The 25,732-nt window shown below is 36.5% G+C and overlaps 2 protein-coding genes across 3 annotated transcripts in view; one reads left to right on the top strand and one right to left on the bottom strand.

The window, feature by feature from the left end:
• gsk3ba (glycogen synthase kinase 3 beta, genome duplicate a) overlaps positions 1-8,322 on the top strand; it is a 53,602-nt gene extending 45,280 nt beyond the window's left edge. The window contains exons 7-11 of one of the 2 annotated variants that reach the window (XM_026272411.1): positions 299-396; positions 1,986-2,093; positions 4,776-4,962; positions 5,056-5,154; positions 5,793-8,322. In XM_026272411.1, the coding sequence (XP_026128196.1) occupies positions 299-396; positions 1,986-2,093; positions 4,776-4,962; positions 5,056-5,154; positions 5,793-5,863 (563 nt within the window). In that variant the 3' untranslated portion in view covers positions 5,864-8,322. The remainder of the gene's footprint in view (positions 1-298; positions 397-1,985; positions 2,094-4,775; positions 4,963-5,055; positions 5,155-5,792) is intronic. The other variant, XM_026272412.1, reaches the window with a different exon arrangement.
• A 487-nt stretch (positions 8,323-8,809) lies between these two features.
• On the bottom strand, positions 8,810-25,522 carry nr1i2 (nuclear receptor subfamily 1, group I, member 2). The gene is made up of 9 exons (XM_026272410.1): positions 25,076-25,522; positions 19,169-19,359; positions 17,125-17,255; positions 16,220-16,389; positions 15,845-16,128; positions 15,612-15,757; positions 10,929-11,045; positions 10,743-10,848; positions 8,810-10,660 (listed from the first exon to the last, which is right to left on the bottom strand). Exons 1-9 carry the CDS (start codon positions 25,076-25,078, stop codon positions 10,519-10,521), a joined length of 1,290 nt encoding a protein of 429 aa, XP_026128195.1. The 5' UTR covers positions 25,079-25,522; the 3' UTR covers positions 8,810-10,518.
• Between the last annotated feature and the right edge of the window lie 210 nt (positions 25,523-25,732).

Genomic DNA, 25,732 nt, shown 5'->3' with positions numbered 1-25,732 from the left:
ACATTTTTATTGACTGAGATTAAATTGGTTTTACATGATAGTGGCCACCTTGATCTCTAAATATTCTATCAACCAATGAAAAGTCAAATCATTTGACCATTCTTTCAGAAAATAGGCTCTATAAAAAAGATTATGAAGCTGAAGGATCTTTCATGAACTGGTGGATTTTTTCACTCATGTAGACCACTATTTTGTGCTTTTTTAGTTTGATGTGTTGTTGGTGATTTTGCAAGGCCATACAGTGAGTTTAGGATGACCTCTGGCTAATCAGCATCTCTCTGACCTGCTTTCACTGCAGACGTGTGGTCAGCTGGCTGCGTGCTGGCAGAACTGTTGCTGGGACAGCCCATTTTCCCCGGGGACAGTGGAGTGGATCAGCTGGTGGAAATCATCAAGGTACAGCCGCCAACACCACCGCCACCACTTCTGTAAAACTGTGATTTAATCTCACGGTGTGTGCATGAGTCTGTAGGAAGAGCAACAATTGCTGCGTAACAGTTGGTTGAGTTAGATTGAGAGTTTCATACAAGACTGTTAACATGATTTATGGGTTTTTTGTAACAGTTTTGTAAGGTGAACTATCTGAAAACTTATCACTCTTACTAGTACATTCAATGGAAGTTTCAATAGAAATTACATCAAAGTGTATTTTAGTTTACCGTGAATGCCTGTTAGTATATTCATCAGTAAATTTTAACAACACTAGAAGTAAATGTGAAATTATATATATTATACTGATAGGATATACTGAAAAGGGTTGGTATAATACATACTGAAAGGGGTAGTTCACCCAAAAATGAAAATTAAGCTTTATAATGGCAGTGAATGGGGGTTGAGATTTTAAGCCAAAAAAAGTGCATCCATCCATCTTAAGAAGTGCTCCACATGGCTGCGGGGGTTAATAGAGGCTTTCTGAAGTGAAGCGGTGTATTCACAAGAGAGAGGTGTTCCAGCAGATGGAAAACCCTGGTGAGAATACACTAGTCTGGTGAGAACCAAGTTTTGTTTACGCTGCCTTTGATATCCCACAATCCTGTGCGTTCCATTCGAGGTCTGTTCTAGCTTGTCACACATGTTTGAGCTTCCTTGTTCAGTGTATTTTATGTGCACTTTTGTAACGATCACTCATTCATTTATTGTTAACTTGTATCAGCCTTCAGACTTTCAGAGATTTCGTTGTAATAACACGTTATGTTTTGTTGATAGTACGAGCTTCATTCTTTCTGACCATTTCTCCACTTTTTGTTGCAATTATTCTGCTTATTGTACATATTAAAACACAAGAAGTTTATATCAGTAGTCCCATATTCATAATTGTGGCCACAAAGTCTGTTTACAACATATTCTGTTTACAATGTGTGCATATATGTATATACATAGAGAGTGTGTCTTGTAAGATACACAAACATACATCATGCATTTATTTATTTTACTCTCTGCACAACTCTGTAGATATTGCACTAAGCATACATTCCTGTAGGAATTTACAAGAATCAGATCAGGACTCGGTATCGGCAGGTACTCAATATTCAATGAATGGGATTTGATCAAGGGCACAAAAAACCTGATCCGGCCATCACTAATTCGTACTTAAGTGCTTTGTTTCACTTCATAAGGCCTTTATTAACTCCTGGGCTGTGTGGAGCACTTTTTATGATGGATGGATGTAGTTTTTGGGGGTTTAAATTTTCGACACCCATTTACTGCCATTATAAAGCTTGGAAGAGCCAGGACATTTTTAATATAACGCTGATCTTATTTGTCTGAAATAAGAAGGTTGTATACACCTAGGATGGCTTGAGGGGGAGTAAATTATGGGATAATAAGTATTTATTATCATGATAAGTGCTCTTTTTAAAAGTATTTAAAACTATACTTCTTTTTAACAAACAATGCATCACACAGCATTTCAGTAATTTTTCAGAAACTTCAGTTCACAAACAGCTATTTATGTTGAGTGTGTTTGTGTGTGTTTGTGGTCTCAGGTGCTGGGCACCCCCACACGGGAGCAGATTCGGGAAATGAACCCAAACTACACCGAGTTCAAGTTCCCGCAGATTAAGGCCCACCCATGGACTAAGGTGAGTAAACAGGTACAAGACAACTGTTTTACTACTTCTAGCACAGCCGCCCTCCACCTCCAGCCGTCCGCTCGACTCATTGTCCCGACTCCATTCACATCACCCAGACGTCTGCACCACACAGGCCTCGCCGACTGCGTTTCATTTAGTGCTCTTTGACACGTACTTCTCAACTGGTTGTTGTGAGAAGGAACATTAGAGTCAGGATTGTCTGTACTGTATGTAGACGTCTTCTTTCTGAGCTCTGTTGTAATGCTTAGCCAAGTGACCTTACAGTCTGTTCCCAGTCCTAGTGAGCTGCCTACATAGGAAGTCTGGTTCAGAAAAGGTAGGCGGACTAATTATGCTGCCTCCTAAGATAGCCTGATCTAGAAAGGAGAAGGTGAAAAAAAAATCTGAAATGGAAAGAGGAATTATAAACGTTATGTTTGTTACATGTACTATAAATATGACTGTGGTTTATTCAATACTAAATAAAACTGATCAATAAAAATAGTTTGAAAACTGCTTATCTTACTCAGTATCTGTGTGCTTTGTGTTATAAGAAGGCGGCTGCATGCTTAGGTTTTGGAACAGAGCTGATGTCGGTCAGTGATGTCACATCCTCATGTCCATTTGAATTGAATGACCTCATCAGACATGCTCTACATTGCATGCTGACTTCATTACACATTTTCACAGTTGTTGTTCACTCTGTGGTTTTTGGATTGTGGTAACCAGTACTTTTCAATAGTTTGGGTCAGTAAGATGTTTTTAAAAGCAGTTCATAGTTTTATTCAGCATGGGTGCATTAATTGTTGTTTTAAATAAATGCTGTTCTTTTCAACTTTTTATTTATCCAATCCTGAAAAAAATATATCATTGTTTCTACAAAATGTTAGAACATTAATAATAATCTGAAATGTTTCTTGAGCAGAATATTAGAGTGATTTCTGAAGGATCATGTGACACTGAAGACTGGAGTAATGATGCTGGATTAATTCAGCTTTGAAATCACAGGAATAAATTATATTTTAAAATATATTCAAATAGATAACATCGAATAAAATGGCACTTCTGTCAGCATGAAAGATTTCTTTCATAAATATGACAAAATCCTACTGACCCCAAACCCTTGAACAGTTGGGTATGTTATGCCTTGCAAATGAAAATGTTTGCATGCACATCAAACTGAACTTGCTGATTCATTTGAAATCAAATCTGAAGGACAAATGAACTGTTACAGATGGACATGTTATAACTGGTAATGAGTCTTAGTACTTTTCTTCGGTATGATTAGAAAGGGAAATGTACACAAACAAAATTATTGTATTTATTGCTTTAAAAAAACGTTTCATTCTTGAAAACTGTGATGCAGATCTCAAACTGATATTTTTGTCTGGCCATTATACTAGTAAATGTACCCTCCACTGTAGTCCACATGAAGTATAGTAGCAGGACTTCTCATGCGCCCTCTGGTGGTCATTGTCTGAATTATACAGCTGAGCTGCAGGGTGTGTTTGGTCTTATCCTCCAATCAGACCCCTCCCTTCAACACACTCTTACCTTCTGCACAGGATATGCCCCAATGCATATGACTCAAACCTTCCCTTTCTTCCGCTTCCTGTAAACCAGAGCTTGAGCCAGATATAAACAAGTCTTGTTTCCATTACTGCACTTCTTGCACTTCAAACACCTTAAAGACGTAAAGCTACCAAAACCATGTGAGCATTTCGTCCTTAATAAACCAGGAGAAAGTCTACAGCTTCTTTAGCAGCCCATTACAGGACACCATGTCACCCTGTTCAAGGCAGGCTGTTATAATGTCAACCTTGGGCCTCGTTTGTAAAATAACATGCATATAATCATCCTAAATGTGTAGCCTACGTGAGATAATTTCCGAAGTGATTCATAGATGACTCAGATTCTATGAATGATTCCAAAAACATCCATAGCTAGCTACAGACATGTCATGACTTTATTAATCGCGAAATCATGTGCATATGAACGAGTGATCGTTCAGATAGAACGGAGAAAGCTTATGCAATAGTGTCATAATGTGGTTATTCTTTCAAAAAAGGTCTGAATGCACACTTTTTAATCATGTATTTATGCATAATTTGGTTAGACTTTATCTGACTATTAATTAGCTACATATACTTAATATATAGTTAGGATTTGGCTTAGGGTTACTTGCACGTAATTCTGCATACCGTATTTTCCAGACTATAAGTCGCACTCCTTTTCATAGTTTGGCTGGTCCTGCAACTTATAGTCAGGTGTGACTTATTTATCAAAATTAATTTGACATGAACCAAGAGAAATGAACCAATAGAAAACATTACCCTCTACAGCCGTGAGGGGGCGCTCTATGCTGCTCAATACTCCTGTAGTCTACACTGAAGACATAGAGCGCCCTCTCGCGGCTGTAGACGGTAATGTTTTCTCTTGGTTCTTGGTTCTCAATAAATGCGACTAATAGTCCAGTGCGACTTATATATGTTTTTTCCTCGTCATGACGTATTTTTGGACTGATGCGACTTATACTCAGGTGCGACTTATAGTCCGAAAAATATGGTTATTTATTGTTGTGGTAACAGTAAGTACATGTGACGTGTAACACGGACTCTGAAAATAAAGTGTTAGAATTTATTCATACTACAAAGATACACTTGACTAAGAGAGTCTTAGTAAACTTCTGAATTGTCTCGGCAGGTGTTTCGGCCACGTACGCCTCCTGAAGCCATTGCGTTGTGCTCGCGGCTGTTGGAGTACACCCCGACCGCTCGGCTGACCCCGCTAGAGGCCTGCGCTCACTCCTTCTTTGATGAGCTGCGGGATCCCAATGTTAAACTTCCTAACGGGCGTGAGAAACCATCCTTATTCAACTTCACAACTCAAGGTAAGGCCTTACTTGGCATGTGCTCTTATGAAGAAACGTTCTGTCAAATGCAAGGTAGTCAGCTTTTGGTGTTGTTTGTTTGACTTGACTCAGAGCTGTCCAGTAACCCATCCCTGGCCTCTATCCTAATTCCTGCTCATGCACGTAACCAGGCAGGAGCTTCCACCCCCACCAACGCCTCTGCCACTTCAGGTCAGCCTTTCTTTCAGACCCTTTTTGCTCATCTTTATATTTTGAACATGGGGTTTTGTGTCATAGCTATTACTGTATCGACCAATCAGAAGCTAGAACCTCTGTTTTATCAAGTACGTTTTTATTCAATTATGTATCAAATGTACACAGTGAATACAAATTTAAATCACTCGTTTTGGCTTTATATTGGTTTAGATAACTTTTATACCATTTTGAAGAAACATGTAAATCTAATCATGTCATGTGGGTTAACTATCCATCAAAACTAATAACGTATTTCCCTAATCTATATTTATCTTCATTAGCAAAAAAGGTTTAAAAGTATTTTTACAGGGAAATTTGAATTTTTTTTAAAGGATATATTGGAGTAGCACCCCATGACATATTACAGTGTTGTTACTAAAGAAAAATTATTTGTTTTCAATAAAGCTTATATTTAATAAAATGTAAATATAAGACTAAAAATTTAACTTAAAAAATTGAAATGTTGGAAACTTACTCTCATATATTGAAAAGGTTTGTACTAAAGAATTAAACAAGTACTTAAATTACTTAGAATTAATATTATATTAGTATTTACATAATACTAAAAAATGAGCATGACTTTATAACATAAAATGTTTTGTCTTTGTGTCCAGATGCCAATATTGGAGATCGCAGTCAGACCACAACTGCAGCCTCTGCCTCCGCCTCCAACACCTCAACCTGAGAGTCCCAGCCAATCAGACCTGACCCTGCCTCAGAGGCCACGCCCACCCCACTGCTCACCAGCTTAATGGGCAGGAATTGAGTCACATAACCACCACTTGTATTCAGACTGCAAGAGACAACCTTCATTTACATCTTTTTAGTTTTTTTACGAAGTTCAGAAAGAGATCAAAATGACTTGTGTGGAAATGCCTCGTCGGGCGTAATTCACGAGAACGACTGCGACAGAGAAAAAGAGAGAGAGCAGTGAGGGGGGGAGTATTGTTTAACCATAAAACCTGGTCCATGACCAGCCAAAACTTTTTTTTTTTTTCATTCTCAGAGGACAATCTTGTTATGTAAGCAATCCGGTAGCCAGATCCATCCACTTCCGTTCACATCTGGGCTCCCCTTCACTCACCTGGACGTCTCTAGCTGCACCTTCTGTCCCTTTTTACCGTCCTGGGCCTCTAATAGTGCATGGCTTGAATTTGGTTGGGAGCACCTCTTGTATACAGTACACACACACACACACACACACACACACACACACACACACACACACACACATATATATATATACATATAGCTTGTATATGCATATATGTATTGGGTGAAATTGATACAAGCATTCAAAACTACAAGAATACTGTATCTAATCGTATCTAAAAACACAAGGCACAGTACAAGAGGTATACATATAAAAGCCGCATGTTCCAACCACAAAGACAACAGAGGAATACTCTGTTACAGGAGTTTTAAGTCGGCAGAATCGGTTTTATCTTGTTTTATAAAATGGGCGGGCTGTAGGGGAGGGGCAGACATTTTGATTGACAGGTGAGACGTGCTGTCTCCATCTCTGTGTTCTTGTATGATATATACATACACAGTTACTTCGCATTATGTAAAATAAATATATATATAGTTATATATAGATCTATATCTAGCATCATGGGTTCAGAATCGAAATGATACAGTATGTGTAAGAGTCTGCTGGAGCAAGCGTCTCGCTCTTCTCTGCTGTTTTCAGTTAGCCTGGTAGAATTAGATATTCACCTTCTGTCCTGATTTGCTCTCGTTATTTATTGTCAGTGTCGCAACGCTCAGATCCAATGTTCTTATCCACATAGTTAAACGTACAGAACACATGATGAAGCGCATCGATGTGGCGCAGACCTCACAGAGACTGTGTTTGCGCTTTATTCGCAATGGCTGCGTTGTTTTAACCACTACTGTCTCAACGTAACTTGCAAAAAAAAAAAAAAGAGTACTTTTTTCTTTCCCAAAATGTCTTAATAGGCAAACGGCAGACGTGTATATACAGTACAGCACAGTTGCTCCTCACCAAATTCTGGCTTTTACTTTTGCTTCTGTTTTGATTTTTTGTATCATTTGTGAGCGAGTGAGTGAGTGTTCTGCTATGTACATAAATATGCTGACCTGAGAACTGTTAAGGAGCGAAAACAAAGACGAGGGATTCAATGAAAACGGATCAAAGTAAAACCTGAAAAGCAGATTTAAAAGATCAGGGCAGACATGAGCTGTTTGTTGGATACTGTAGACAAGGAGCTTTCTCCAGCCATATAGTTCAGTCTTATCTGTACACTAGGTGCCAGCTATATTATTGTAACTATAACTAGTAATGTATAGTGTATCTATAGTTTGGAGTGCCTTTGCTTCCATATCCTTCCTGTCCACACACGAGACAGACCACGCCCCTTCCTGTGACCCTCTGCAGGTGCTGACTGTCTGAATGACTGACAGCCGAAACCACATTCGCATTAGATGTTTTTCCTCATTTTTTTGGCACAAAGGTGTTTTTGTGTGTGGAGGAAGTCCTGTTCCTGTGGAGCCCATCACAATGTATGTCCTAACACTCGTTCCACTACCAAAGTGAACCAACTCTGAGCGTGTTGTGATGTTACTGCGACATCCCGGGGGCAATAATAATGATTTCTTTGTGTTTCCGCTCGTGGGCCAGCTGGCAGTACGCAGTAGAGATGTCACGTAGCACCCGTCGGACCCTCGATGTAAAGCTTGCTTGTAAGATACGCGTTCATAGATGTGTTGCTTTCCACGAATGGTGTGACCACTTCTCGTGACTCAAGTTAGAGTAAAAATGTAAAGACACAAGGGTGGAAAACAATTACCAAAAAACAAACAAACAAGTGTTTTAAGGACTGTGGGCTGAATACAGACTATTGCATTACGTACATTTATTGGGAAAAAAAGTTGTCTTGGTTTAAAACGAAAAAAAAAAAAAAATACAACCTCTATAACATTAATATTACTTGAATGCCTCTGTTTGTGACTGAAAATTTTATTTTATTTTAAATATATTCTTTTTCTGTGAAGGTATGCTAAATGTCTCCTCTCCTTGTAAATATGTCCGTTTTGGTCCTTGGTGTGACTTGGATTCAGAGACTAGTTACCTGGTACTGTAATTTGCATTAAATAAAGAGTAGGATAGCTTGGAAATGACCCTGCTTTGTCACGTGTCTTTCTTTTCCCAACTCAAAATCTCCCCAATCTCAAATTTTTTAAAAGTGCAACGAAATCTTTTTCATCACTCTTCATTCCTAAGATCTTTAAAGGTGATTCTCGTTAAGTGCCTGGGTTCAGATAAAACACTTTAAAGTTGCTTTGGGATAAAGGCATCTGTCTTATACTACTGTTCGAAAGTCTATAAGGTCAACCTTTGCACTGAGTTTGATTGACAGGTGATCTGACCAATCATAACACAGAATCTGACAAACCACCCAGAGAGGAGAATAGAATAACATTGTGGCCTTGAAAAATGGTGTGCATTTTCACCATTGAAACAAGATACCTTCGGATGTTCATTCATGTTTATTTCATATTTATTTGTGATCAAATAAAAGCAGCTTTCTTTCTTTTGTTTACTATTAAACTACACTTTTTAGGAAAATAGACACAGTTACATAGTAAAAGATTCTGCACACGTTCTCATTCAATTGTACATTTTATTTTCCTGAGAGGGTCTCATACTGGGTCTTACTTCGAAAATAACAGAAAACCTGAGTGCGCTGTGTAGAAATGACTCGTTTCATGACATATTGCAGACAGGATGAAATAAATGCTTAATCTACACATGCCGACATGAAGGCATTGTAAATGAGTCTGTGCTTTATAGAGACACCTGAAATCTGAATACTTTGCTTGTTATTTGAGTCAAATATGTGAAAGGGTCCTTTCCTAAAAATACTGCACTCTTAGTTTGAACCCTCAACATCTGCTCTACATTGTCAGGTCACATCCAAATATAACACAATATAATCTTTACCTTGATTGTCACGGTTAGCCTTTTTAGCTTTACTTACAAAACGAACCAGAAAAGGTAAAAATTACCTTTAAAAGCTATTCTGACGTGTGCTCTGTAAATCTGCTTTAAACCCTGAATTTAGTGAAAAAAAGGTTACGCTCACTGCTGAGTGAAGCATTTTAAAAGGCAATCACTTCTCAAGAAAGTGTCAATGTGATGAACTTTTGCAGCTTGTCTGATTCTTCAGATTCATATTCATATGTTGCACAAATTCTGTAAGCTATGTTACTAATATAAAACATTCACAGCAGACATGACTAGCTAGCACATACTCAGCAACACATCAGTCGATCTCACAAAATCTGACAACTTATCCAGGTCCGAAAATAAAACACCCATTTTGCATAAATGTAAGCCTATTTTTTCCATTACTGTAATTAAAAATAATTATGAAAATGAACAAAACAAAAAAGATATTTAGCATAAAAAGCCTATTTTCTCATTTCTGAAATGCAAAAACAATCCCATTCTCATTTCTGTAATGGAAAATAATTGTGAAGAAAACTGTAACAATACACAAAAAAACTAACAAAAAAAAACAGATATTTTGCATAATGTTTTTCTCATTTCCATAATGCAAAAAAAAAACCTCATTAGTATAATTTAAATAGCATTATTATACATTATTTGTGATTGCAATAATAATGGCTAATGATTGTGCTTAAAAATGATTATGCAAAGCATGTTTTTAAATAGGTAGAGTAAACTAAGCCCTGAACACGTTCTTTCTGAGATTCCTAACGTTTACATTCTAGTATGGAAAAGGTTTGAATCAGATACAGCTATTCACATCGGACATTGGCACTGATATTATATATGCATATTTTTTTACATCACCTGAACACAACATATAGCCTACTTCGCAGCGGTCCACTTATAAAACTATTTAGCATTTAAAAACGAACAATAAATAAACAGCTTTGTCAAGAGACGGACTACTAACACAAATGGACTAATATGCATCACATTGTCGTTGTATCCGTGTGCAGCCGTGATAGTGTTCTCTTCCAGCGTCTCCTCTCGACACACTGCAGACGGGGGAAAAGGGAGTCGAATCTCCATCGCACCCCACATTTCAAGCTTCATCCACGCAGTGAATCTTAGAGATAATACGAGTCATCCTACATCCGGTTATGAACTAAAGAAATAGTTCTCTTGTGAAAAGATTCCTGGAACACCGATACATGTAGTAGCACAATTATAAAAATACAATTTCACAATCCCTGTGTGCTGCAGACAGTTCAGTAGCTCATTATCAGTAGGCACAGTCCTCGTCCCCGCTGGTTTTGACTGGATTTCCGTCCTAGCGAGAGTCTCGTCTGCTCGGTGAAGGCTTAGCTGTCTTTGCTGATTATTTCCAGTAAAAGCGGAGACACATCAGGCTGAATGTCCTGGATTTTCAGCATTTGTTTTGTATACTCTTCATTCATGCTCCTCATCTCGGTCAGGCATGACATGATCTTTGGGTACAGCAGACTTGCAGGAGGAGAAGGTTCAAATGAAAGTGCAATCAAAGATTTTTTACCCCCTTAGTAAGACAGAAATAAAGAGTTCTTACTGTTTATTTGGCTCGGACCGCTTGGCCTCAATGTAGGTCTTCAGGGTGAGTGCTACTATTTCCTGGTTGCGGTCGATGATGCTGTGATGTGTCACGCCGGGGCGATCTGGGGATGAAACACACACACACAGGTAAAACAGCTGGCTGTGTGTGTTGGATGTGTATGTTGAACATCATCTGAAGTACCTGGTGAGAAGAGCGAGATGGCCTGCATCAGCACATACTCCTCTTCATGTAAGTGCAGCTTGCGCAGAGCGTAATGGAAATTCATCATATGGTCCAGAAGATGGCGCTGGAAGCCGGCTGAACAGTGAGGGAGGAACGAAGGGAAACATGTCAAAACATGGGAAAGGATGAAGGGTAAAAAAACAGGATACCTACTGCAAGGTGAAACATTACACTAGATGAATTTATTAATGTTTCGATTTTAAGAGGAGAATCGTTTTCGTGATACAAAACGAAACCTGAAATTAGTAAATGTAGATGAAACTTAAAACGTGTAAATATTGTCTTTGCAACTAATTGAAAATGTATTTAGTTTAAAAATGGAAAATATTCCATTCATAAAAACTTCAACAGGAAAATGTGTAAACCTTAAATAGAAATAAATTAAAGCTATATATAACTTTAAAAAAAATTAAATAAATCGAAACAAAATTTTGTTTAAAATTTTAACTTGAATTCAAATAATAAAAAAAGATTAAATAGTAAATTTAAAACACTAAAAACTAAAACTAAAAAAAAAACTCACATCAAACTTTAGTTTAAAACATAAATTGAAATGAAGATTTGTCCTCATTTGTAAGTTGCTTTGGAAAAGCATCTGCTAAATGACTAAATCTTTCAATTGATGTTAGAATTTGTAAAAAAAAATATTTTCAGCTTTGATGTTTTAGAAGATTGTGATGAAATCACAAAAATATTTTTTTAAAGTTAGTTTTAGTTTTATATATATATAAAGAAAAGAAAAGTCACATCTGATAAGTGTTAATATAGTCAGTGTGCAAAGCTCAAATAATTTTCTATTTTGTAAGAATTAGATTGAAAATATTCATGCTGGCTCTAAATTAATTTCTGAATTCAGACATGTAAACTGCAGCCTTTATTCACGCAAATGTTTTCATTTGATCTCCATTTAATCTTGACTGAAGACTAGAAGCACCGGAGATGTTACTTTGTTCGTGACATTTCCCGGCGATGGCTACCACACGTCGACACGGTAAAGCAAGGATTCATAAAACAATGCAAGGGTTCATTAAACAGAAGAGCTATTGTGAATGACAGCTGTATGAAATGAGTTGTCAGGGTGATGACATACAATATGACATTGAATTCAGAGTTCATTTTAAAGCTTTAACAGCTGCCTCTAAGAAACTGGAGATAGAGAGTAATTAGTCAATATATAATGAAATGACACTTCTCCAGCTGCTATGGAAACTTAGCCTTGAAAAGCAGATCAAAATAAAAAAAAAATCAAGGATGGACTGGAGCTTTTAATAATACCACCACAGGCTTTAATTATGCCACATAAGGGTTCTTATTGAAATACTCATAATACAGTAGAAGCTTTGAAAATGCAGTTTTATACTGCTAAGCAGGTGTGGAACGCTACACAAACATGAGGTTAAGATACATAGCTCTGTTTTGACGTGTTTTTTCGGTTTGCAGGAGGGGAAAAAAATTAACTTTGTTTTTTTATTATTAAATAATGTTTTACTGAACGAATTGCATTTTCTTGAAATAAAATCAATTACAATTAAAACTGTCTTAGAGATAAAAATCTACCTCATCTTAAGCTATAGGGAGCACTTTTACTTTACAAGAGCCCACCATTCAGTCACTATTTATTTTTACGTATAGTAATCAACACTCAAATTAAAAATGTGTATGCAAGCATGTAAATTGCACATAATGCAGTTTTTGAATTAACTTCTAAATTATAAAATTTTTATTTGTTGTTGAAATGCAATAATTTACACAACAGCTGCCATAACTTGATTCATAATTTTTTTTTTTTTTTTTTTTTTTTTTTTTTTAAACAAAACCTTCATTAAATAATCAAGACGTCACTATCAGGTAAAGTAAGATATAATAAAGTGAAATAGGCCATTATTTCTCAAAATGCTCTTAGTCTTCCTTTCTCTGGCAAATAACGAACTGTAGACATTGGTAACTTGCCTGAGGTAAATTAAATGCTACGTGACATTTTGTTCACAAGCTGTTTTACTGACGTCTCTCCGCGGTTGAAACACTGATTGAGTGATTACATGAGGTGTTCATTCATGTTTCATTTGCATTAAAGCTAAAGATGAAGGGATGATCACACGCTCTCACGAGAGGCATTCATATAACGATCGGTCTCATGTACATCAAAGAGCACCAAAACGGCATTTCATGTCTGAATTTCCTGAAAAAAATAAAAGAATGATCGGCTTAATACACTTGCGTACCGTACCAAAAAAAAAAAAAGTATGTGTACCGTTAAAGCCTTACTTCTAAGTTACATAAACATGAGCAATGGATCAGATGTCATGCTTGGCTAGTGACATGTCTTTCACACAGGTTTCTTTAACCAGTTTCACTGCATTTCATCTGCCTGAACTCTCTCGGTTCACTGACACATTTTTACAGCGTGGCACTTAAAACATTTCAGACTTAGGCTGTGTGAAAGGATTAATGCTGAAGTGTGTCATGTCCACTAGCAGCAAAGGTAATGACTGTTTTCAAACTGGTTTTCCACTTTCCTGTCTGCAGTCCAACTGGGCCAGACAGTCCTGTCCCAAAAACATACTGCTGATGTTGCTCTGGTGATGCTCAAAACACCACAGAGTCTTCGTAATGTTAGGGAAACCTTTGTTTTTATTTGGAGCTTGTTTCTGCAGTAATTGCGTCTTTTTGATCTCGCAGTTCTGAATTTTTTTTTTTGCACTAAAGTCAAAATTGTGGGATATAAACCTGGAATTAGCAAGATATAAATACAGAATTTAGGATATAACCTCGCAATTCTAAGACATGTCAGAATTAGTAAATACAAACTTGCAATTGCATGAAAAATAGTCCAAACTCTGAGATAAAAAGTCGCAATTACCTTCTTTTTTTTGTGGTTTGCCAATAAAAAAAAAAAAGTAAACATAATTTTGAGAAAAAAAAGTATGTAAACTTGCACTTGTGAGAATTTTTTTTTTTTTTTTTGATAAATATAAAGTAATTGTGGGATAAAAAGTCAAATGACCTTTATTTTTTATTCTGCTAAAAAAAAAAAAAAAGATTGTGAACAATATACTCAGAATTAATATATAAAAGTAAAGAAAAAAGGAAAAAAGTTGCAATTAAATATATATATATATATTTTTTTTTAATTTCTTGGTAGAAACAAGCGTCCATAGTCTCTGCATATATATATAAACCTTTATATAAACCTTTAAAATAGGTCTTATATTTGAAGTAAAAAAAGAAGTAAAAAGTTGAACTGACACAATCCCATTTAAAGTAATGCCAATAAATGCAGACTGACACGTACTAAGGCAGGAAGTGCTTCCTGAGAACTTCACAGTATCATTTTAAAGAAAGCCTGGCTACTCAGTTCATTTTCTCTCTGAGATGTTATTAGCTCTGCCTCCATCTCGCTCATTATCCTTCTGTCCCACTGTGCTCCCAACACCTCTCTAGCACTATGGGGGGTTTCTCCTGCAGTCTTCCCCTCTTCCCCTTCCTCCTCTTAACTGGAGGGTTATGCCTGTGGCAGATACCTTTTCCGTCCTTCATCAAAGTGGTTGGGCTTTATCTCCTGCTTTGTTTGGTCATGGTCACATGGCTTTCTTCCTCTTAAGCTCTACACTGTATTGTACTTGCGCTGTTCACGGAGTACAATGAATGATAACTGCGCATTACAAAAGTCTGATGAGGAGACTCCAGAATGACACACCACTTATTTACAGGAACACAAAACCATGAGAAACCATGGAAACCTTTGGTTAGTAGTAATAGGTCATCTAACCCTAGTGCTGTGTGTGGGGATGGAAATGCATGCTTGCTTCAGGCTACATAATCTAGAAGACTTGGAGTTGGATCTTGTGTTCTGCATCAAGGAACATCTGAAGGCTACATTTTACATAACTGAACAAAGCTCTTAACTTAGAAAACCTCATGCTATTTTAATATTGTTTCAAAACCCATCGTTTTCTGATAAACATTTTTACATTATCTGTTAATTACTATTTTATATTCGCAATAAAAAATAAAAAATCAAAAGACACTAAATATATTCTAAAACCCTTTCTAATATGAGATCACAAAATATAAAAACACTACAAATTTTAAAGGTTTTTTACAATTTATTTAACTGTTTTATTAATTTTATCCCGTTTTTTTTTTTTTTTTTATGGTTGTATTCTTTTTTTTGCCTATGTGTGTCTTGTGTCCCCAATTGGGGGGGCATCTTCTCCTGGGTTAGAAAAAGGTCTTTTAAAACAGGTCTACTATAAAATTAATTATAGGCATATAATTGAAATATTAACACTCCAGTCATCAATAAAAATCTCTGAAATATGAAGCTTTTACTTTCCTACAAATGTACTGAACTGAACCAAGACACCACTGTGTAGTATCGAACCGAACCATGCATTTTATGAACCGTTGCACCCCTAATATATATATATTTATATTTTACATTTATCCATACTGAACAGGATTCATCTCAAACAAGTCAAGATGAGGAATCAAGAGAACATTTATTTGAAATAAAATTATTTTGTTGCAACTGTAACATTATAAATGTCACTTATGACCAATTTAATGCATCCCTGTTGAATAATAAAAATCTTTCTAATAGTGACCTTGAGGTTAAAGGAGATCTACGAAGCCCCTCACCTCTCATGGCGTCATCCAGGCAGTACTGCAGCGGGCCGCACTCCCAGATGCCCGTCACCTCATTAAAGAACATGTTGAAGTGGATCAGAATGATCTCAAAGGTGGCTCCTTTCAGCAGCGCGATCTGGTCCTCTATGATCAGAGTCCTGCCATCCAAAACACATCACCTCCATTAGAATCTAACAGACCCCCAGTGATGAAGCTTTAATTCAGATGGAAGAGCCAGTATTCACCTGAACATTGTGAGCGTTTTGCTGAAGTTGATTATATTCTTGATCATGTGCGTGGTGAGGTCTGTAAAATGTGGCAGAGTAGTGAAAATGACACTTTTATGCTGCTTCCGCTCTTTAGACTCAGGACTCTGAAAGGTGGAGGAAGGGGTGGAGGGCGAGGTAAAGCTGATGTTCTGTGGCAGTGCATCTTCAGACAGTGTTTTGTGCATGGTGGCTTGAAAGACCCTGCCACTGTGTGGTTCTAGACCGTCCTCAGAAATAGATTTCTGATCGGGATCTAAAGGCTGCGGACATAAAGCCTCTGATGAAAAACAAGATTTCATTCAGTAGACACTTTTGTCTGACTCTCAAATCAGAATTAAGTAAATATGTTACCCGGAACTGAATAAAGTTGGTGCAGGTCATGTCGAAGGTCTTGTGATGTGCAGTGAGCAGCTCCTGTATGACAGTTTCCTGTTGAGAGGAGAGCGTTACAGGCTCCTCCTGCATCCTCTTCCTCCTGATCTGCATCCTCCGCTTCTCCACGGCCTCATCCGACATGATCACTGAAGAAAACAACCGCATGAACTGAACTGAAGGTTACACAATTTACACAATTAGGTATAAAAAAAAATACACTAATAATTGTAACATTACGAAATTTAAACCATTTTCTATTTGAATATATTTTAATATGTAATTTATTCCTTTAATGCAAAGCTGAATGTTCAGCATCATTATTCCAGTCTTCAGTGTCACATGATCCTTCAGAAATCGTATTATTATCAATGTTGAAAATAGTTGTGCTGCCCAGTATTTTTGTGGAAACCGTAGTTTTTTGATGAATACAAAGCCTAAAAGAACAGTATTTATTTACAACTTTTGACGAATTAAATGCATCCTTACTGAATGAAAGTATTCATTTTTGAACAGTATTTATTTATACATTAAACATGCTTATTGTATTACACATGCAAGAAAATGAGCGAAGGGCGACTGGGTTGTGATAAGTGACATGGTAAAAATCTGCAGAGTAGAACAAATTGAAACATGTTTCATGCTGGTGAACTCACAGTTTATATGCTGCAAGCGGTCTTATTGTTTGATAAGATGCGCAGTCTACAGACTAATTCAATCTTCAACAACTGACTTGGTTGAAGATCCGTTCATCACTCTAATTATTATCATTAGGCTATTGAATGTAACCATTAATCAAACATTTGTGTCTTATATCACACTGCCTTGAGCTCTGCTTTCTTAAGGATTCGGGAACACAGAAAGTGTAGCTCGATCAAACTTACGTTCCCTCTTCATGCCGATGGAGAGGCATTTCTGGAGTCTGCAGGATTGGCACTGTCTCCTGTTGCTCTTAGTGATGACACAGGCGTTCTGAAACGGGCAACAGAGCTGTGCAGGGCGCTTCATGGCGCGCCTTACAAACAAACACACACGTATAGAGTCAATCTTACTGACTGCAGAAAAAAGTAAGACACTGCAAGATAAGAGCATGACTGTACCGGTGTATTTCATGCAATGTATACTACAAATATATTTACATACTTTATAAAATATCTGCCAATATCTGCTAAATCAGAACGATTAATTTTGTACTTAATGCACTTTAATTGTGAGGAAGTAACTAACTATAGAAGTATATCTGAAGTATATCCGATTGTGCTAAAGTGAAACTATTGTAAGTATACTTTAGGTACACTTTAAATATCTTACATTAGAAGACAGACATTATTCAAAAAATCATACAATCAATATCAATAGTAGCATTAAAACACATTTTAAGATTCACATTCAAGTGATTCTCCAAATAAAGTTTGGCAGCGGCTATTTTCACTTGGTGAAAATAGCAATGGATTTTATTTACACTAAGTGAAAACAGCATATTTTCTTAGCAAAAGAGGCTATTTACACTACATGCAAATAGCAATTAGATTCTATTTACACTATGTTAAAATAGCAGGATTTTCATCTATTTATACTACCTATTGCAAAAAGTGCACCTCAGTATAATAGTACATTATAAAACAGTATGCAATAACATATTGAGTATAAATTATACACAGACCATAACACTACCCGATACATTATGTTCAACTTCTTGATTATTTTCTTAATTTTTATTGAAAATAATTGCCTTTCCGATGTGATATAAAGTTTGGCAAAAGATGGATTCAAAACTTGGGTCAGTCGCATCAATAAGACTACGGTATGCGCTTTAGCATCTACACTTTTACTAGGGTTAACTATCATACCACAAAATAAATATAACACAGGTCAAATGTTAGTTCACAAATAATCAGAGGAGTGCACTAGGAAGGCATTTCTTGACCCTTTCATTTTAAATATCCCTTTTGAAGAGTTAGTTCACCCAAAAATGAAATGTCTATCATTATTTACTCACTCTCATGTCTTTACAAACCTTTATGATGTTGTTTAAAAGAGCTAATAAAAATATTACGTTTTAGAAAGTTTTGGCTGTTGTAGTCAACACAATGAGAGTCGATGGGGTCCGAAACAACACTTCAAAAATATCTTATATAGTATAAACATTGCAAAGACATGAGGGTGAATAAATAATAATAACAATAAAAACAACTTTTACTATTTTTGTGTGAGCTATCGATTTAAAACCAGACCCTGCGGTCTATTAATTACAGTATTTGTCTGTATATGGCAATAATGATTCAAAAGAGCAACAATGTCAATAGAGGCTAACACTGCTTTCTTTAAAAAGCATTTGAATATTCATATCTTTTGTACATAAACCAATATAATTCCCATGTTTTTAAACATGCTGAAAGCACCCTGGGAAACAAACAATTACCGTGTGCCTGCAGGTGTTCACAGACGACATGTTGTGAAGCGTGTGGGCTGGCCACCAATTCAGATGGTCTACTGTACTCTATAATTACTTTCTGTTTCAAGGGCTGCTTTCAAAAAAATATATGGAACTCACAACAATCAAAATTGCAATGATTTAGCAGTTTTTAAAGAGATAATGTTGCTAAACAGAACATTATTTTGTGTATTTTGTATAATGAAATGTGTTTATGCAGTTTAAGGTTAAAAAAAAACATTATTTTCCACATAATATACATTCTTGTTTTTCCTCTATGCCTGACCTTTCTGAAATGCATCGATTTCTACAAAGCTCATCGGTCTGAAAAGCAAGGTGTGCTCTGATTGGCTACCTATCCAGTGTATTGTGATTGGATGAATGCCTCAAGCGTGTGATGGAAATGTTATGCCCCTCATCATACTGTGATGATGTGTGTCCCGACAAAACAAGACAAAAACAATAAAACACATCCAATCAGTTTGCTCACTGACCTGAAGAAGCCCTTGCAGCCCTCACAGGTCATGGCGTTAAAGTGGTAGCCTGTGGATTTGTCGCCGCATACTTGACAAATTTTGGGCTCATCATCCTCCTCGGTTTCTTCCTCAGAGCCGTCACCGTGTCCCGAGTCGTCCAGGGGAGAAAGCTCCTCCAATTCTTTACTCATCCTGAGCTGAAGTAAGCACTGCAACAAAGGGCACACGTCACTATATCACACACATCCTCTCATTACCACCAATGACGTCTCTCTTCATAACGAGATCAAATAGAGAGGACTTCCTAAAACTGAAAAGCAAAAATTAGTCTGCGTTCACTAAACTACTACAGATTAATTTACTATGACTCCAAACAAGAAATAGGTGGATGGAAAATTACCATTAAACATACAGCACTATGAGGACAATCACGATAATTACCTCATACTGTACTGCACTGTACTGCTGTTAATACTGGCTCCTGCTTTAATCTTAACCTTTTGCACATCCTTATAATATTTGCACAACTGCAGAATCTGCCTCCAGCACACAATATCCAGAGACATAATATTTGCACTGCCTCAGTACAGAATGGGGATATTGTAAATTGCCTTGGTCAACTCATTTCACACAAAGCAACTTCGTGTCATTTAGCATTTGTCACACCACTGCATATTATATTTTTTTAGTACTTTACATGTGTGTGTGTGTGTGTGTGTGTGTGTGTGCGTGTGTGTGCGTATATATATATATATATATATATATATATATATATATATATATATATATATATACACCGTACACACACACACACACACACACACTCACTCTAGAGTACAGAATATCCCACACACACAAACACACACATACACCTGTGCAACATCTTTACGCAATTTTAATATTTAAATTGTTATAATCATTTATTAAAATATTTAATACAAGCATGCATTATTTAAATACATATTAATGCTCTATCTGAACTGGTTCTAAAAGGAAAACACGCAGAGAAAGCAAGAGAGAGGCTGATTGCAATCATACATAATCTTTAAAACAATTCAAAGGCATGGAAATACTAATTTAATGAATTCTCTTTTCATTTGAGAGAAGAAATACAGTTATGTTAAATGATTTTGAAAAAAAAAAAATCTAATAACACAATGCAATGGGACAATTTCAGCAGTGTATTCAACTTACTAATATCACATCCATGGTTCACAAAAATGACTAAATCTATGCCACCTTTTACTACCGAGCTGTCTGAAAGCTCCAGTAATAAAATCACAGTGAATGAATCATGTATCAATCATCACATAACCATTAGACATCTATTTATGAGCAGGCTGTGAATGTGATTGTAAAGCAGAGCAGGTGTTCAGAGTTCAGGAAACGTACCCTTTGCATGATCCGTGTAGCGCAGAAATCTAGAGCGTGTCCTCCAGGGCAAGACCTTTATCCTAAATAAGCTTTTGAGAGAACACGGTGCATACACACACAGCAATGCCAAGCAAGCTGAAATTACGTGTTGCCATGGTATCCACGTGGGACCACTAAGCATTGGTCAAGTCAGACTCCCGCTCGAAGCCACAATACTGAAGTACCTGCAGCACAACAGTCTATGTGCCTATTCAGAGGAAGATGAAGGTCCCTTTAGGATTTTTTTCTCTCGCTGTGCACGAGGGGAAAAGCACTTCAAGGGAACAGAGTTGATGTTGAATAACAAAAACCACTTATTCAGTCTTCTTTACCTATATTTTTATCATACAATATATTGTTACAAGTGGCTTATTTTATTATTTACATTTAACTTTAATGATTCTGTTCTCTGTTCTGTGTAAACAGTTAACATTTATATTTATTAATTTAGCACATGAATGTCTTAGCAACTTATAATAATAATAATAATAATAATAATAATAATAATGTTACAAAAATGTCTGTTTCAAATGGCCTAAATTATGTTTTTTTTTTTGTTTTTTTTTTTTGAGCAGTAAATCAGAATATTATAATGACTTTTAAAGGGTCATTTGACTGAAGACTGGAGTGATGATGATGCCGAAAATTCAGCTTTACGTGACAGAAATAAATGTTTAATGAAATAGCACAGAACATCTGACAACATGTTGTGTTGAATAAAATACAATTCCTAAAAGATTTTTCATGAAAGAAATTCCCATCTACCAACACAACACAGTTTTAAAGGGACAGTTCACTCAAAAAAAAAAACTAACAAAAAAAAAAACAACTCACATTGAGATTTGAGACCGGCAATTTAAAAGTGAGATGAATAACAAAAATACTTCGTTTTTATTTTTTCAGCACTCAAAGCTATGGTAAGGCTTCAGAAGCCTTGCAATATTGTGCAATAGTTGCACAGGCTACTTAAAAAAAAAAGAAGAGCAGCTTCAACATTCTTCAGGCAGGTTTATAATGACGGTATGCATTTGGCCTTCTCTTCAGCTATCATTTTGAAAACTGTTTCTAGAATTCTTAATCCTTTCCTAACATCTTACTGATATCACACAGCCTAACTGCCATTCATTCAGCCTCGACTACAGCACCTCAGGGTTCATTCTTAATTGCACTGCACGTATATTTACTTCCACACCACATGACCAAAGAAAGGCCACTAGACAGAATAGTGACCCATTTTACGGAGACTGGTGCAGATTAAAGTGTTTAAGGACCTTAATGCTGACAGTTGACGCAGATGAACTCTGGAAGGTCGGACCGAGTTCACTCTCTGGGTCCAAAGAGCTATAACCTGCTGGTTAAGTAATGCACTATTTTCTGAGAGTGTTATCTAATGCCTACATACAAACGGAGTACAGGTTTGTCAGAGAGGAGAGAAAGCTCTCAAATGCTGAATTCTTCCCCGACTGCACCAATTACCCTGCCTCTTATCTGCTCGTTCTCTGCATTAGCAACACCCCTAGCTTTCACGGTTCACTTTCCCGTGCGATTAACAACACTCTGGACCCATTACCCTCTGGACTGTTTAGGATTTGCATTGTGAAATTTGATTTTGGAACAACAGCTCAGAAAACCTGCTATTCTTCTCCAAATCTTAAATTCATCAAGATAATGGGTAAAAAAAAAAAAAAGAAAAAAAAAAGGTACACCTGTCCTAGTTGTTAGCTCATTTATGATCATAGGTATACCCTGGGTTCACCATTTAGGTCAGGGTTTACACATTTCTGTGCTTAACTAACAATTAATGAACACATGGAACTGGGATGTTAGCTTATCTTGTCCTCAGCTGTGTACATACATTTAGTTTATTTGCACATAATGCTCTATTGATCCGTCTTCCTACTATGTCACTGGAAAATAACACAGTGCATGGACAGCATGCTAATAATTGTTGTTAATAATTTTTTTGGGGGTTTGGGAAAAACTATTACAGGGAATATGAATTGTTCTATTTAAGTGTATAATATGCTCATTCCAAGACTTTGCCATTAAAAAAAGCTGCCTGGGATACTGTAAAATGACCAGGAAGGTCAAAAATAAGTGCAGTTATATAACCAGCAGTCAAACCTATTGAAATTCTTTTGTTGGGGAGGGGAAGGGGAGAGAGAGACAGGAAGACAGAATATAGAGAACATTCACTCACATTGGGACAACATTAATAGCCTGCACTGACATCCAGCTTCTTTATATATATATAAAAAAGTTGCTATTGCACTCAGTCATGTCATTAAGTGTGCATGTGATGATGCATTGTAATTCACTGATTTCATCCTCCATATACCTTTAAAACTTGGATTAAACTGGTCCTTAAAAAGGTCCTTACACATCAGGCATAATTTGTCTCACTAGGATTTGCTGACAGAAATAGCAGGAGAAGTTCATGCATAAATTATATTTTCTAAAAATGTACTCATCCTCAGATTATGAGTTTGTTTCTTCATCGGAACAGATTTGGAGAAATTTAGCACAACATTCATTATTATGCATTATGGACTCTTATTTTGGCCAGAAGCAACAGTTTGAAGTTAAAAATCCCTTAATGATGGATTTGTTCCTTAGAAACAATCTTTTCACTTCACAAGGCATTAAGTGGTGGACTGTAGTCATCTTGATTACTTGTTTATTAGTTTTATTTATTATATTCGATGCATAATCACTGTAAACTGTAAAAAAAAAAAAAAAAAAAAAAAAAAAAACTTCACAACCATTCACAACTCATTTTGCATATCTTACCAGGACTATTCTAGATTACAGATAACTGCAGTCTGTGCACTGCAGGCTAAATCAATTGCAGAGGTTTACGGTCTTATTGAAAATTTGAAAATGCAATTACATCTCTTAAAACCTTTCTTCTCTCAATATCACTTGATAAACCATTATTGTGCTGAGAATGCAAGACAGTTGATCTCCACAATACATTTTGACAAATAGAAGTACCTAGTTTCACTGTAATGCAACATCTTATTGGTTCTTCCTTCTGGTTCTTTGAGATGTGTATTTATTGTGTATCATCATTTGCATTCATTAAGAGATTTAATTGATTTATACAATTATTTCTTTTACTGAAAGGTAATTTCAGTAATGTTATATTTCCCTACAGAAAAAGCAACATTAGTGAATGTCCAAACTACACAGACAGAGCTGCATTTGAGCAGCAGCTCATGTTTAGCTAGCAGCAACTAGGTCAACACATTAGAGACAGGCCAGCAGTACAAACTGCACAAAGCATTCCTCGGATATTTAGACTAACTGAAACAAACTAGCCAATATTGACTTTTTGTTTAATTAAACCTTCTGTGATGCAGGTTTCACAAGAAATAATGGAGACCCACACTTGGTGAACTTAAATTGAAGAGAAGGAAAGTCTTAAAAAAAAAAAAAATTCATGTTAAATGTTCTTGCATTCAATCTGTATTGGACTGAATGTAAAATGCATTACACTAATCAGTGTACTGCAAAGTTTTTCTGCCAACAAAAGGTCAGGGTCAGAAACAAACTGCTCCATTACTTGCCTTCAGGAATTGATTTCCAGTGGCAATTATTATCATTATTCCTTTTTAAGACAATCGTTTCTTTGAAAGAGGCCTCCTCTGGCAGGCTCACTGAACTAAACTCTGGCATTTTTAGCAGAGCCTATCTGAACGCCTCTGATTGGCCACTGCATTCATAAGTGAAAGAGATATGTGTGTGGTTATAATGATCAACACTGCAAAAAAAAAAAAAATATATATATATAATAATAATAATAATCAAAAATATATATATATATATATATATATATTATTAGTGTGATTTTAACACCCCGGACACTGGGTTATAAATGCATTTAGCCAATACATTTCCTCTTTATAGATTTATTCTTATTCACTGAGGAAAATAAAAATAAAACAAAGTACAGTACACATATGCATCTGCTGTAAATAAGTTCATTAACATCTCAGAAGCTTTACATTACGAGCATATATGTGACCCTGGACTCACAAGGGTCCATTGCTGCGACTGAATGAGCTAAAAAAATAAAATACATAAATAAAAACCTTGCTGTGATAACTGATTATGCTCAATGGCTCAGAATAGAACACAATACAACGGTGGCACCGGGTTAAAGTTAAGCAACTGCGCAGACAGCTGGACTGATTTGATCTACAACAGTCAAGTCCTGCACAAGTGTCACAGAATGTACAGTATGCATCGCGGTGAATATACACAACTGATGAATGACTGCTCGTAGCATGTTAAACGGACAGCAGGAGTTTATTAATTGCTTTGGCCGTCTCTTTAACTGCATTTCGAGACAGGACAGTATCTTTAAATCACGACAAACACACATTGTGCAGACTGACATTCATTCCTATGGTTCGCAGTATTATGTATTCCTAATACACGTTCAACAGTTGCGTCACGGTCCCGCGAACTAAATTAGTTCAGTAACGAAATGAAAACAAACGCACTTACCATTTCATATCAGCACGACATTCACGTAATGCCTCAACATGACCAAGTTCACCGAGCTCCGACGTCAATCATGACACGATCCGTTTTGCATTTACTGTCCCGATCCTAAACAACGCATTGTGAGTTACAGCCGCCCCAGAGACTTTACTTCCTGGTTACAGATGTCCTGGGAAGGACACACTTGACGGAAAAGAGAGAAAACATGTGCTCTCGCTATAGACGCGAATGCATTCGCTTGTTTTCCGAGTTTCCTGATCAGCCAAAAGAGCAGACCGTCGAAGTCGAGAGGGAAGGGGAATAAAAGACACAACCAATCACAGACGGGGCGAACTAAATGGAGCATTATGCAATTTGTTTATAGAAAATTATGCAACTACTGCTGCAGCAGCAGGCTAATAGGTAACAGTTAGCATGCAGTGTTTGTAAGCCAGCGTCGCGATGTTTTGATCAATTAAACGTATAGCATACCAGTAATTTAGCCTTAATTAATTAAAACACAGACTACTTATAACTTTGTTGATCTTTAGTTTAAGCTCTACAACATAAATCATAGTCATAACCCAAAAGTAAATCCTTCAAAAGAAGACTCACTTCTGTGTTTTAAAACTGGCCAAAACTAGGCTAATCACAGGCTAAACTAAATAATTGAATAGGCGA

This window comes from Carassius auratus, chromosome 9 (genome assembly GCF_003368295.1).
Source record: "Carassius auratus strain Wakin chromosome 9, ASM336829v1, whole genome shotgun sequence".
Classification (NCBI taxonomy): Eukaryota; Metazoa; Chordata; class Actinopteri; order Cypriniformes; family Cyprinidae; genus Carassius; species Carassius auratus.
This window is presented reverse-complemented; position numbering and strand designations above follow the sequence as displayed.

What these genes read in the sequence shown, in the direction of transcription:
- nr1i2 (XM_026272410.1), bottom strand. An exon ending in CCAACTTTATTCAGTTCCGG is followed by an intron (nt 16,129 to 16,219) that starts GTAACATATTTA and finishes TTATGTCCGCAG; the next exon opens with CCTTTAGATCCCGATCAGAA. An exon ending in CGGTCCGAGCCAAATAAACA is followed by an intron (nt 10,661 to 10,742) that starts GTAAGAACTCTT and finishes TCCTCCTGCAAG; the next exon opens with TCTGCTGTACCCAAAGATCA.